Raw genomic sequence first — 13,561 nt, forward strand, 5'->3', positions numbered from 1 at the left:
TGCAAGCAGGTGGCTTCTCTCTGTGCAACCACCCAGTCTACTACAATGGCAGAATTGTTAAAATAAGGTTTAAGACTGGGGGAGAGAATTTTTCCATACCTCCCATGAGAGTAGCCATAGCCTCAGGCATCCTTAGTGGTCTAACATACCTATAGGCAACCAGCCTCATTGGTAAGCCATCCACAACTTTATTTATTTATATTTTTTCCAAGGCAAGATACATTTGTAAGGAAAATTTTATCAGTAAATCCAGCATAGCTGTATAATTACAAAGTAGCCCTGTTGAGGATTATGTAATAATTAATACTTGTAAGGCTAAAGTTAGAAAGTGCTTTTCAAATGTCATCACACTCAACACTGGAATTAAATATGAATTCAAATGAAATAAAGGGATAAAAGCAAAAACATGGTTTTTTCAGCTCATTACATGGGTTTTGTTTCTTTCATTGAGATTCTTTAGTGCATAAAATGTGTATGACAGCTAGAAACTAGCAATTAATAAGTAACACCAAAGCATTAGTGACCAGGTTTTGCCAGTACAAATGTCTATTGCTTTTTAGTGTGCTAATTGTTACAGTGATAAACCTGGAGGAGACTTCAGTAAAAGTGAACAGGTGGATGGCACTTGTCTACCTTTTACCCTTAATGTTGTTTTATTTTCTGGAACAGATTTGGGAGGACTTTATTAAAGCATTTAGAAGATGGCCAGGTTATGTGACCTGATTGGCTTTCATCATTATTTTCTTCAGACCTAAAAACACAAAAGACTGATCTGTATGCATTTTGATAGCTGGTGGTGAGCAGTGGGCCCATATGGTGTAGTGTTACCTTGACTATAGCTTTATCTCAGATATCAAAATTGTTCATACAATAGGAACAAACATACTGTGCCTATGAAAATACTTTTGCATAAACCTTTAAGTGTATATGTTACAATAGAAAACAAATGTCTAAACCTATTTTGAGAGAGAAAAGACTATTGTAGTGGTTTATATTTGCCAATTTGAGTTTCCTGGCCAATGCACCAAATAATGTGGTGGGTTTTAGCACTGGCTAAAATCACCAGGATGCTTACTCATTTCTTACTGTGAGATATGGATTAGGAGAAGGGCTTAAATCTTAAAAGGTATAAAACAACTTTATTAACAGGACTACAAGAATAAGAAACATCAGAATAAAACCTCCAGAACACCCTTCCTCCCCCTACCCAACTGACCATATAAATGCTAAAGTAGTACCAGCTATACAATAGTCTTTCAGTTCTTGTAGGGAGAGGCGTTTTCTCTTGTCATGCCAGGGAGACTTCTCCACAAGAAACAGTTTTCTCATGGCTTTTCATTTCCACAAATAGCAACTGCCCAGGCAAAAATGCTGCATTGTGACATTCCTCTCATTTTCACAGCCTTCCTAGAGGTGTGTCCATGGGCCATGAACTCATGGGGTATTATCCTGAGTTGTTTAAAGGCGAAGGTTTTCTTCATCTGTCTCTGTGATCATCTCTGGGAATAGAGGTTGTCTTCTCTCCCTGGGGCAAAGGGTCTTCATCAGCTCTCATCTTTCTCTGTTCAAGCGTCTCATGGGATCACAGCTACTCCAACATCTGCTTGGCTTCTTCATTGGATGCCTCTGCTCAGATCTACAGTTTGAATACTTCATCCCCCCCATACTCTTTTTCATTAATTAAAGAAGATATTTCAGTATATCACTGTCCATCTCCATGGCCCTACCAAAAGAATATTTCAGCCCATTCTGCATCTCCTCATCCTCCTTCCGTCTGGGGCTTGACTCTTTTCTTTACTGACCTTGACGTTTCCATGTTGTCTTTCTACCTATCGTCACTCTGTCCTTTTCTCTCCCTGGGCAGAGGAACAAGGTCTGCAGGTCTCATCTGTGCAGTGAAAGGGTCAATATCTCTCCCAGTGCCACGGCGGTCACGGTGTTGGATTTCAGGCCGCGCTGGGCCCCTCCCTCTGCCGGCAGCCGCTGGGAGGGGTGGGCAGCCCTGGCTCGGCCTGGAGCTCTCTGTGCAGGCCGGGGCAGGGGTGCTTTAGTGTCGGTGAGATGTCAGCAGCCATGGCCCAGCCCAGCCTGGGACTGGGGTCCCACAGCCTCCATCCCCTGCCCAGGAGCCGCTGGGGTCCGGCCCGGCCTTCCCCAGGCCGCACAGGCCATGGGGGAGAAGGGCCGGCCTCACCAGAGCTCTGCTACTTTTCGAGGCCAGAAGCAAAGAGAAAGAGCTCCCAGGGTTGTGGTTTTTAAAATGTGGAATTCACAGGCACGGATCTAATATCTTAATGGTGCAAAATACTGTCAGTTCTCAGAACTGGCCAGCTATTGGCCTGTCTCAGGCACAGAGGAAGCTCACAGCTGCTTCTCTTAAAGAAATCACTTCCGTGGGATTTTTTTTTACTCCTTTCCCAAATGTCAGTCAATGTGAAACCACCACAACTATATAATCTTTGCCTGGGTTTTTGAAGTTTTTATAGCAGAGTTTTGTTCTGGACTTCATGGAGGCATTAAATCCCTAACAGCTCCTGGAAGCATGAGTGAAAGTGCTACCATAACTATTCAACTATGGTGAAGACTGCTCCTGACAGATTATCAGCAGCTGAGCAGATCTTCAAAGTGTCTTCCATTCCGAAACCAGCTCATTTGGGAAGGTGAAGATGATTCAGCAACAGCTGTACTGCAGTGTGGCCATGGAATTATAAAAAACACTGAAACAGCAGTTTATCTTGCAAGTTGGCTAAATCAGCACAACTGGGATCTGTACCTATTCTTTATAGTAAGCTATTTTAGATAGAAAGATGAAGATAGGTTACTTTCTAAAGAAGGAGAATTCAATCTTAAGACTCCTTAGCCTACACGTGGTCACCTAAGGGGGTCCAGATTTGCAGAGCTGCTGACCAGTGATGATCTTCCCATGAGGTAATTGGGAGACTAACAGAACTGAACAGTCATGAAAATTTGGTCACATAATGATGCACCTGCAAATTCCTGTTGGGAAAATCTTGGGCACATTGCCTTATTCAGTAGGGAAAAAATGTATTCCGGTTACGGGAGATGTTCCCTTGCCTTCAATCAGAGACATTTAGAGTGTAAAGTTATAACTAGCTGCAGTCTGCTACATACCTTTTTCTGCAGGGGAATTTACCTCCAAATTCTAGCATGGTTAAAAGAGAAAATAACATATTCTTACAGATTATCAGATCTCTGGACTGGCAGTGCAAATTTGAAATTTTGCTTCCTCCTGTAAAAAAAAATTTCCTACTAATGGCTACATCCATCCCAGAAGGTTTATTAGGAGCAAGAGTTATTTAACTCTTTTTCTCTTTTCAAGAACTTTTTAATCTACTACTTTGTAGTCTCCTCTCCCAGTATTTTATTCCCCTCTGGTTTTATGCTTTTGACTGTATTTTAGACAGTTTCTGCTACATAATGGGTTTGGGCATTTTTGACACTGTAGTTGCAAAGGGAATCATTGTTTTGGGCCTTTTGTTGTTATTGTTGTTGCTGTGCTGACATGTCTCTTAATGAGCCAATACTCACTGTATCTCAAGTTCATTTGGAAGAGAAGATACATAGTAAAAGAATGAGTGCTAAAATGCAGCTCCCTCTAAGTAGGCATATTTAGCTAAGTGTCTTTCAGTAGTCAAGCTGTAGGCAGCCACAGCAGCAAGCAGCAGGTTTTGCTTCAGTAAAAAGTGAAGGCAGTTATCATTGCTACCAGAAACTGCAGTAACCAGTAGGGGAAGGGACCATTTTATAATCACCTCCTCATGCAGTGTGGTTGAGTCTACTCACTGTAAGGGGTATTTCTGCTCTCTTTTCAAGATGGCATTTAACTGCTGCAGGTGTAGGTCTTGTATCATGTCAGTCCCCTGCCTCTATCAGCACATATTTATGACTCCCACTGCCTGTGTGCTGTCCCTGAGGAGCCTTTGGAGCTTAAGGGTTTCTGTTCATTTTCTGCACATTTCTAGCTTTAATATCTATCACTGAACTTGGTCTCAGGTGGACCAAATGTTAGTTTGTGGATTTGACATTCTATGCTAGAAAAATACTTTAGAAGCTATTTGTTCCTTGTCTAAGCGGCTTGCTTTTCTAGAAATTGAAAAATTACCCATAGATTTAAAAGTCCTGTATGAGTAGGTGCTATGTATGCTTCAGGATTCAGGCTGCACTTGTTTCTTCATGTGCTTGCTTTATTCCCTACATCTGAACACTTTTTTCCTATATTCTGGGCTAGTTCATCACATTCAAATTGATCACATCCCCCAATAGCAATACCAGTTGTTAGAAGTGGGTCTCTCAATAGGAAGCAGAAATAGAGGCGCTAGAAAACTCTGGTTACAAAAGCAGCTTTAAAGAGTCTAAACCATTCATAAAAGCTGTGTGATGTTTCATTTCCTAATATGTTTTTGTTCCCAGAGCAGCAACTAACTACTGCTGGTAATAGAACCAATGGTTGTAATATATGCAACCAATCGTTTCTGTTGAGATTTTTCAATAATGCATTTAATTAGCTAGGGGTTTGGAGGGTTGATTTCTTTTTCTTATTTTCCTTTGCTTTTCATCTTCTGGTTGCAGTATGTTGCTGATCTCTTTTTTTTTCACAGTAGAGATCTTTGATACCAAGTACTGTATTGTGGATCTAATGGGGTGTGCCACAGGCTTTCTGTTGGGTAGCACAGTGCCTTCTCTTCAGACTTTTTTCTCCTGCAAGGGGGCAACTGCTGAGAATAACCTTTCTGCCTATTGTGCACACATCTGTTAAGCTGGTGCTTAGAACAATTACAGGCTCTTTCTCCCCCCACCACGAGTCTCTGGAATCAAATTGTTCAGTTCTTCAGGACAATCAATCCCACAACCCTACTTAGCCTCTAAAGCGTTTCTCACTGGAGACAAGTAATAATTTATTTATATGTCAGAAAATAATTTTTTTAAATGTCAAAAAGAAAAGAAAAATGGGATATAGAAGGACTACTTTCTCAGACTTTGAGGTAGGTCCAAACCTACCTCAGGGGTGGGTTTTTTTTCTTCCCAGTGTCCTGATTGTCAAAAAAGTTTGGAGGCTACACGTACACGTAAGAATTGGACCTGAAAAGCAAGAAAACATGTCAGAAGATAAAAAGACAGAAGGAAATCCTGTGTGCTTGCACTTTTAATTATGATTGTCTTATTTGGAGAGTGAGATTGACAAGAGCATACTCTGCCCTGCAGAATAGGACATTTCTTCTAGAAGTACACTTGGAATCAAGCTTGAAAGACTTGTCATAGCTCAGCTATTTCTCTGGCCTGCAAAAAACCAATACTTTCCCTGAAGATTTATTTTATTGTAATTTATTGTCTTTATTTTCTTTATGGAGAATGACAAATTCAAAATCTACAGAAATAAATAAGAGTTTAGAATCTTTTCTCAGTTGTAATTTGTGATTTCTGGATTTAAAATGTAGAAATCTTTAAATCACAACACAAATTATGCAGTCTGTGTGGAAAAAAGAAATCAGGATTAAATTGTTACAGGTTATCCCAGAGCTGTCAAAAAGAAATGACTGTTACAATGTAGGGCCCAACTGTCTTGTATCTCAAGTGAATCTGTGGCAAAGGAAACTGAATTAATGCATGAAGAAACTTGCTACATACCCCCAAAATTTCTCAAAGATTCTGGCTTCTTGCAAGGGTATGAACCATGTGTAGACAGAAGATCTTTTCTTACCTTTCATGCAGCATTACCAAAAATATACTCAGATTAAATTTATTGAAACACCACAAAGACCTATAAATACAGAATGCAGGGGATGCATCTAGATATTCTTCCATTAAACCAGGATTCTTGAAGCAATAGTGTTGTTATTTTTTGTCCTTGATCAGAAGTAATGTTAATAATGTGTATGAGCTTGCAGACTTCCAGGACACTACTCTGTGGAAAACCACCTGTCCTTAATCCTACTTTTAGCTATGCTTCTTGAAAGACAAGAGCAATAGTAATTCAGATAAATATTTGTTTCAGTTTTGAGAGGAAGGAAGAAGCTATACAGAGATAGTATTTTCCTACAATGAGTGGAATACTCTGATTCCTTATATTGGTAGGGCAGGCTGACACAAAACCTTTCCAGTGCTGTTGTGACTTTAATTGCCAAAGAAAGCTACATTGAATCCTAGAATATTAAAACACAAACAAGCTAAACTTTCAATGTAATATATACTAATTATATTACTGTGACATTCAAAATTGCACTTGGACCATGACTGTATTACGTATCCAGGACACTTAGGTAGAAGTAAAATACTTGCTGTGAATTTCCAAGTTATGGAGAGAGATTAAACTCTTGTTGTAACTCAGAATGAAATCTCACAAAAGTATCACCTGTGCTGTGCTGTTAATTAAAAGAAAGGGAAGGTGTTCGGTTTTGCAGCCATAACATCAGCTTGAATTTAGTAATTTCAGAAACTGTTGTTTTAGATTCTGCTGTTAATTCTACCCTTAAGACCTTCTGACATTTTTCGTGTTCTAACAGTCATAGCTTCCTGTTGTTTTAAGTGGCTTTTTCTCCTGTTACATGAACAATGAAAGCAATTCAAGGAAGGAATTCAATTCCTGTAAGGAAATGAAAACTATAAGGAGACCTGTGAAATAATAAATATTAATAATATATGCATTATTTTTAAAGACAGATAAAATGAGGGGGAGAATACATAGCTTCTTTAAATGATCTATGCAAATTATGGGTGGAAAAATTATAATTTGGAATTGCTGTAAATAAATACAGTCTTTTAAAAATTCAAGAGTCTAAAAATTAGTCTATTACCTTTTTCTTATATATCAGATATAAGTTACGTCATAACTGTGATGTTATTTGCCTAGTGAGTTGGTTTTGGCTGTCCTATAATATTATAGAGTCATGAAGTCACAGAATGGTTTGAAATGGAAGGGATCTTTAAATACCATCTGGTCCAAGCCCTCTGCCAGGAAAATACAGTAATAATATATTACTACATTTTCCACTAAATACTTGATTTCAGTGTGAAGATTTTCTTTTCAAAGGGAGCTCAAAGTACACAACATGGGTGCCAAACTGTCAATGTATGGTTTGGTAATGCTTGAAGAGTGTTGGCTTCTTTACTAGAGGAACATTAGGCCAATACATTATCCATTTGTTCTCCATTTAGCTGATTTAAGTCATTCCTCTAAATAAGCCCCTAATTGTTTACTGCAATGTGACAGTTCAGTAATGGATTCAGTATGGATGTTAAGCTGATAGTTTATATTGTTTACTCTTATTGGCTCAGTGATTTTAAAGCACTGGTTTAAAATTGAGGTGGCACATCAAGCATCATGGCTAAGGCGTGTAGGCGACAGACAGGGCCAGGTACATGCAAAGAGATGTGTTTCTTCTCAACATTTCACATTTCTGTAGCATTTCTTGTGAGCTGGTACCCAGCTTCAGCACGATGCTGGAGGAAGCCCTGTATGTTCATGAACAGAAGCACTCAGGTTGGGGAAGGCGCTGCAGAAGACCTGCTGCCATGGCGCATCACATTTCTTCGCAGAAATTTTTGCAAATTACTGTTTTGCAAAGTGATGCACTGCAGCAAAAAAATTGTAACTTCTGTCTCATTTCAGGAACTACAATTTAGGAGCTGGGATAATTTGATGGATAGTGTATACTAAGCAAGATATTAGAAACCAGGAAAGGCCACATAGTCCAGTGAGGCTCATTTCATTCCAAATACACCTTCCCTGGGTTATCATCCAGTTGCTAAAAGACAGAGTGATGGTATCCATTTTTTATAATTCCACTTCTTGGTATTATGGCAATAAATACCTAAGTGCTGGAGAGCAAACTTTCTTTCAGAACACTATTTCAGGAGAAAAATACTTAAATGCAGATAAGTAGGATGACAGAAAATAAATTGACCGACCCTAAATTAAAAGTATGACGATAGTGATATGAATATATATGTACAGTCACGAGCTCCCCAGAGACAAGTTTCCAATCATGAGATTTTCAGATAGTAACCTTTTATTTGATTTATTGTTTCAGGACCAATGCAGGAGACAATATATGACTTCTGGAGAATGGTATGGCATGAAAACACAGCCAGCATAATCATGGTTACTAATCTCGTAGAAGTGGGAAGGGTAAGTGGTTTTTGTACTTAAAAAGATGAAAGACGTCCAAGGTGTTTGCTTTTTGAAATTAAATAACAGACCAACAAGGTTTTTCCATACCGAATATAGCACATAAAATATGTATGACTGCCTGTGCTGAGAGGTTCATTATCAATTATTTTTAAACATGCCTTGGATGCTTGGCTTTGATAACATTAGCACAATGAAAAAGTAACTGATAAAGCTGCATTCTGTACAGCTGAGTCTGCAAATACTGACAAAGGGGGGGAGGTGTTATATGTTTGTACATATCTCAGATATACCATTTCTCTTAAGAAAAATCAGTAAATTTGTTGCGGGACAAGGTATGGAATAATCTCTTTTTTTTTAAGGACAGCTAAGGGGGAGTCATTCTGAAACAAATGTCTGAGAAAAGTAGTTAAACTGTGAAATTGCTTCTTGATATTTTCATCTAAATTGGTCCAGCTTGTTTGGGGTTTCCTTCCTGAAAGCCTTCTGGATTAAAACAGAAAAAATTAGTTTTACACATTTGGGCACTGTTTGTTGATTATGTTCAGGAGCTGGATAGTAAAGGAAATCTTGAGTTACCTGGTTGATACAGCGTACTTCCCTTCTTTGCTTAGTAACTTCTAAAGCAGGCCTCCCACCTTAGTCTTTGTGTCTAATTTTGTTTTCAACAAGTATTGAATGGAACCTTTTTCTTTGTTTCACACAACTGTCAATGAGTGAGTCTTTTCATTTACTGCTTTGTCTGTGCACTGCTGTCTTAGGTCTCATCTGGGATGTTTTTTTCAAGAAAATTTGCATGGGAATGTGGCATATAGCTTTCATTTGATATGAAAAAAAAATCCCACTGCTTTTATGGGAACTACTGCAATTATTGTAAATCGAAGTGTTGAAATAAGAACCCAAGTGCACACATCTTGGTTTGAGCAGCACGGTTTTAAGAGATGTTTTTAATTTCACTCTGGTGCAGTGTCTGATACTCCCTCTGCCCTGTGGCATTTGCATTAGGAGAGAGCACTGTTTATGTGGTGTGAGTTAAAGTCCTTTTGAGCAAGTCCAGTTTTACAATCTCAGTTGATTCTTCCATATGTCCTTTATGATAATATAAATCCTAACATTTAGATATCTGTGTGCTCAAGCCTGCTAACAGATCAGGTGCCAGTATTATTTTTAGATGTGAAAAAGATGGGGATTGTGACTGCAATTAACACCTGCTGCAGGAACACATGTACGACTAATTGCAGAGACAAAGAGGGATCATGGAGGCCGCTTTAAAAATGCAGTCCCTTGAGTGAGGAAGAAGGTAGAAATACCCGGATGGTCACATTGATTCAAAACGGATGGATTTGAAAGAATAGAAAGCTCTCCAGCAAACCTCTTTGTTAAAGCTTTATACACATTTATAAGTGCCCAAGTGAACAACTTAAAAGGGATGTTTTCAGGGTGTGAATAAACAAGCCTGAGAGCAAAAGCAGCATTCTGCATGGAACCACATACTGATTTCCCAAAGTCAGTATTTGGAGGCACCAATTAGAGTGAACTGTCGGATGTCAGCAAGGGAGACACCAGTCTTGATGCCAGTGCTGGCAGCCTCTACTCACAGCATTTAGGTGCACAGCACATTCCCACAGCAGTAAGGAATGGTTTGTGCCACTTTGGAGATTTCTTCAGGGTGCAAAGATCCTAGTGGGATACAGATCTGCAGCTTTGTTGTTTCTGTCAGTGGTAGAAATGACTTTGTTCTCACTTTCTCTGGAGGCCAGCATAGGTGAGATCAGAGAGCAGAAATTGAAATGAGCTTTTAATGGAAATAAAATTGTATGAGCCACAGAACAATGCATTCACTCCTCCATTGGTGTTTTTCTGCCACTCCCAGAGCTGGAATCATCAGCAACAAGAAGGCAAATTACAAATACACCATCTGTCCCGCAACCCCTAACACAAGCTCTGTGCCACCTTGAGTAGTAATGATTTTAATGGACTTCTGGTAGCATTCCTGTAGGGCAAACTTTATAACCTTCCCAAACTTGAAGTTTTCTATTTCTATTGCTACCACTGGTATAAGATTTATAGGGTTTTTTTATTTTTACTTTTTAACCGTGTTTTAACTGTGTTGACCCATTGTAAGCCAAGGAGGAAAATTCTTTTGCATTTTCAGTAAACAAATTTTCAAAATTTATCATTTTGCCACACGATGTATGGCCTTCATGAATTAATCATTGAGGGGGTGTATATGTATTTGTTTACTGGGACAGGCTGGATAGTCATTAAATCAGTGCTAGGAACTTGCTTCTTGCCCTGGAGCATTTTGCATCAGGACTGTTTTAATTGCTGCTGGAGGAATCACCATGAGGCTGTCCCTAATGCAGGCACCTGCTGCAAATGACTCAGTCCCTGCATTACCCTCCAGCAGGGTCCGGGTACATCTGCCAATATCTGTCATTATCTGAGGCACACTTGTCAGAACCACACATCCCTTTAAGCTCTTGTGTGTTCCAGCGAGGGACCCTTGTCAGTGTTTCTGGCACCTGCAGACTGCTGTGCACCTGGTATTTAAATGGCACCAAAATGTGTTTTGATTGTTTTCTCTCTTTAATGAACCCACCTGAGGGACATTAGCTCTTTATCTAGTAGCCTGTTATCCAGTCACTCACATTTACACTGCTTGTGTGGAAATTCAGAACTAGCTTGTGCTGTTACACTAATCCATCTGCCAGAAATCTTATCACAAAATCTGCAGGGCTCCCTAAGGAGACTTTTGTACTGATAATTTAAGCTAATGATTTCTAAACATATTTTGTCAGTTTTATGAAGGCCTCATTAGAATGTGACTGTTTATTAAAAATCTAAATGAGGTCTCACAGTCATTTAGAAAAAGCATTGCTGAGTTGAATGAATAGTTCTTTGATAAAGGATGATGAAGTGGCACTTAGTTAAGTTTGGCCTAGGTTGACATAACAAGTTTTACAAAAAAAACCCCTGAACAAATAAGCAGCCCTTGAAGCAACCTTGAAAAAAGGTCTCTGTCTTCTTCATGCCAGGATCAACAGCTTTTCCCTCACAATGAAGTTCACAAAAAGAAAATGGCAGGTAATTAATGGTAATGATCCAGAATCAGAATTTTCCAAGCTGCACACTAATGGATAAAGAGCATAAACGAGAATCAAGAGTCATATAATTACATCAGTGTGACAACAACCTGTTTCAAAGTAAAGTATTCTGGAATATATTAATGCAAGAAGCCTCCATGCCCATGTCTGTAAGTAGCAGAGCAACTGAAGATAGTAGTGTCATTTCAGGGAGCATCTTTACCTGAGAGATTTAGCATAATCTGGTGGATTATTCTGTAAGAAACAAACATTTTTATTCAGCAGTGTGGTGATGTTATGATCACATGGTGTGATCATAAATTGGACACAGAAGAACATCTTGCTTACTCCAAGAGATCACTCTGGAGGGCAAACTCCAAAAGATGCAGGAAAGCAATGGGAATGGGATCAAGGTGTTTACGTACCAGCCAGAGTCTCAGGTTGCTCTTGATTTGTTTCAGTGTTTGCACACATTGAAACATTTCTGTCTTCCTTGAAGAGGCATGATGGGAAGATTCAGAATATATTCGATTGTGCCATCTAGCTGTCACCTCCACCTTTGCTCTTGTTGGGTTGGTACTGATACTTAGTTGGCAGAATCAAACTTGGCATGTCACATTATTTGCCATTTTTCAGTAGTCGCTTTCTCCCACTTGCTTTAGGCAGAAGAAATTTAGTAATAACTGATTAATAAATGCTGAAATGCACTGGCAAAATTCAGTGGAGGTGGTTATAAATAAATGCACTGCAAGGACTTATGATTGTCTATTATGCTTTTAATGTAACAAAGTATTCATAAACAAAATCACTATAAATAATTATAAAAAATAAAACCTCACCCCAGGAGCATAGTAATTACAGTAATTTGAGTTTCTCAATTATTATTCGGAATTAGAAAACAGCCAGTGCTAATAGTGTTAATAAGCACACAAAAGACCCTTTTTGTGAAGGGAAGCAAGGTTGACTACAACAGAATGGATGTGACACAGAGGGGAATGAAGGCCAGCCTCAAACTGGTAAATAGCCCCTATGCCTGCAGCCACACTTTTGTGCTACCCAAACTGCCTCTCCCTGCCATCTTATCCCTCAGGAGTGGTGTACTTTCCTGATAGTCATTTCACACTCTTCCTAGGTGTCATTTCCCTCCCAGGAGACAGAAGGGCTGTATTTGCTTAGGGGAAAAGGAGGAATACAGTGGGGGTTTAAGTTTTCCTTGGCTTGTTTTCCTGGACCTGTGTTTGACATGTTATGTATGTGGCACTTCTCTGCAAAAATGGGGACAATTCTGGCTTTTTATGCTTTAAAGAGTATTGCATTCTGCGTGACAGCAAGGACATCCATACCATAGACTTCTGACAGAGAATATCTCCTTGATACTGACTTGCTATAACAAGCATTACTTGTGGTAAGGTAAATGGCATCAGAAAAGGGTTGTTCTTCCTAGGAAGCACAGCCCTAAGCAGTCATATGTTCATGTCTTTGGGTTTGCAGGATTCAGTGGTCAGCATTCAACAGACATGTCTTAAACAGATTCAAATAAGTTTCCTTAACAAATAAAACCTAAAAGTCTTTATGATGAACCAGATCTTCTTCAGATCTACTTGATAATTTGTGTTATTTACAGAGATTAGACATCCAAGAAAAACTGCTAAATAAAACTTTGTCCAAAGACTTCTTACTGGAAACAGATTTAAAGAAGAAAACAAAATCTTCATGGGAAAAAAGCAACACAAAACTGTGTGAAACTTCCAATAGACTTACCACCTACACTTAGAATGAAAATGGAATTTTTCACAAAGCTATTACAAAGTTTGTACTTACATATTTTACAAGTTTTGAGAATCTTCCATGCAGAAGATCCTTCTAATAAACAAAGGTAAATTGTATTTAAGATTCAGATCACCCAATACTGTGATCTTGCAGAGGTGAAACACAGTGACTCTTCAGCATGTCTCACAAACAGCACGTTTGTGTTTAGTATAAATGGAAGAACACTCTGTCTAATTGAAACTGCCTCTAAATGTAATAAGCCAAATTACCTACACTGGAATTAATTCAGGATACTGGTGTTAATGCTCCTTAGGAGGTGTGCCAAAGAGTTTGTATGCATACTGGTGACTAAGGTTTATTTTAACTTTTCTACTAAAAGAAACCACAAGAGGGGAAAGGTTGTTACATGAATCCATTTGCTTCCTCAAGACAATTCTACTCCCGGCTTCTTAAATATATAAATAGTGCTCTTCCTCAGCCACTGATTTTTTTTTCCCTAATCTTGTTTACTCCCCAAAAAGGGGACTTGTGCTTATGATACATAAGCACAAGGTATTAT

General features: G+C 38.9%; 1 protein-coding gene across 23 annotated transcripts in view; it reads left to right on the top strand.

The window, feature by feature from the left end:
* Nucleotides 1–13,561, top strand: part of PTPRM (protein tyrosine phosphatase receptor type M) — a 440,472-nt gene that overhangs the window by 398,341 nt on the left and 28,570 nt on the right. For all 23 annotated transcript variants that reach the window (XM_086892393.1, XM_086892399.1, XM_086892410.1 and 20 more), the window contains one exon: nt 8,049–8,146. In XM_086892393.1, coding sequence (XP_086748519.1) covers nt 8,049–8,146 — 98 coding nt within the window. The remainder of the gene's footprint in view (nt 1–8,048; nt 8,147–13,561) is intronic.

Source organism: Cyanistes caeruleus, chromosome 1 (genome assembly GCF_971803275.1).
Source record: "Cyanistes caeruleus chromosome 1, bCyaCae1.hap1.1, whole genome shotgun sequence".
Classification (NCBI taxonomy): domain Eukaryota; kingdom Metazoa; phylum Chordata; class Aves; order Passeriformes; family Paridae; genus Cyanistes; species Cyanistes caeruleus.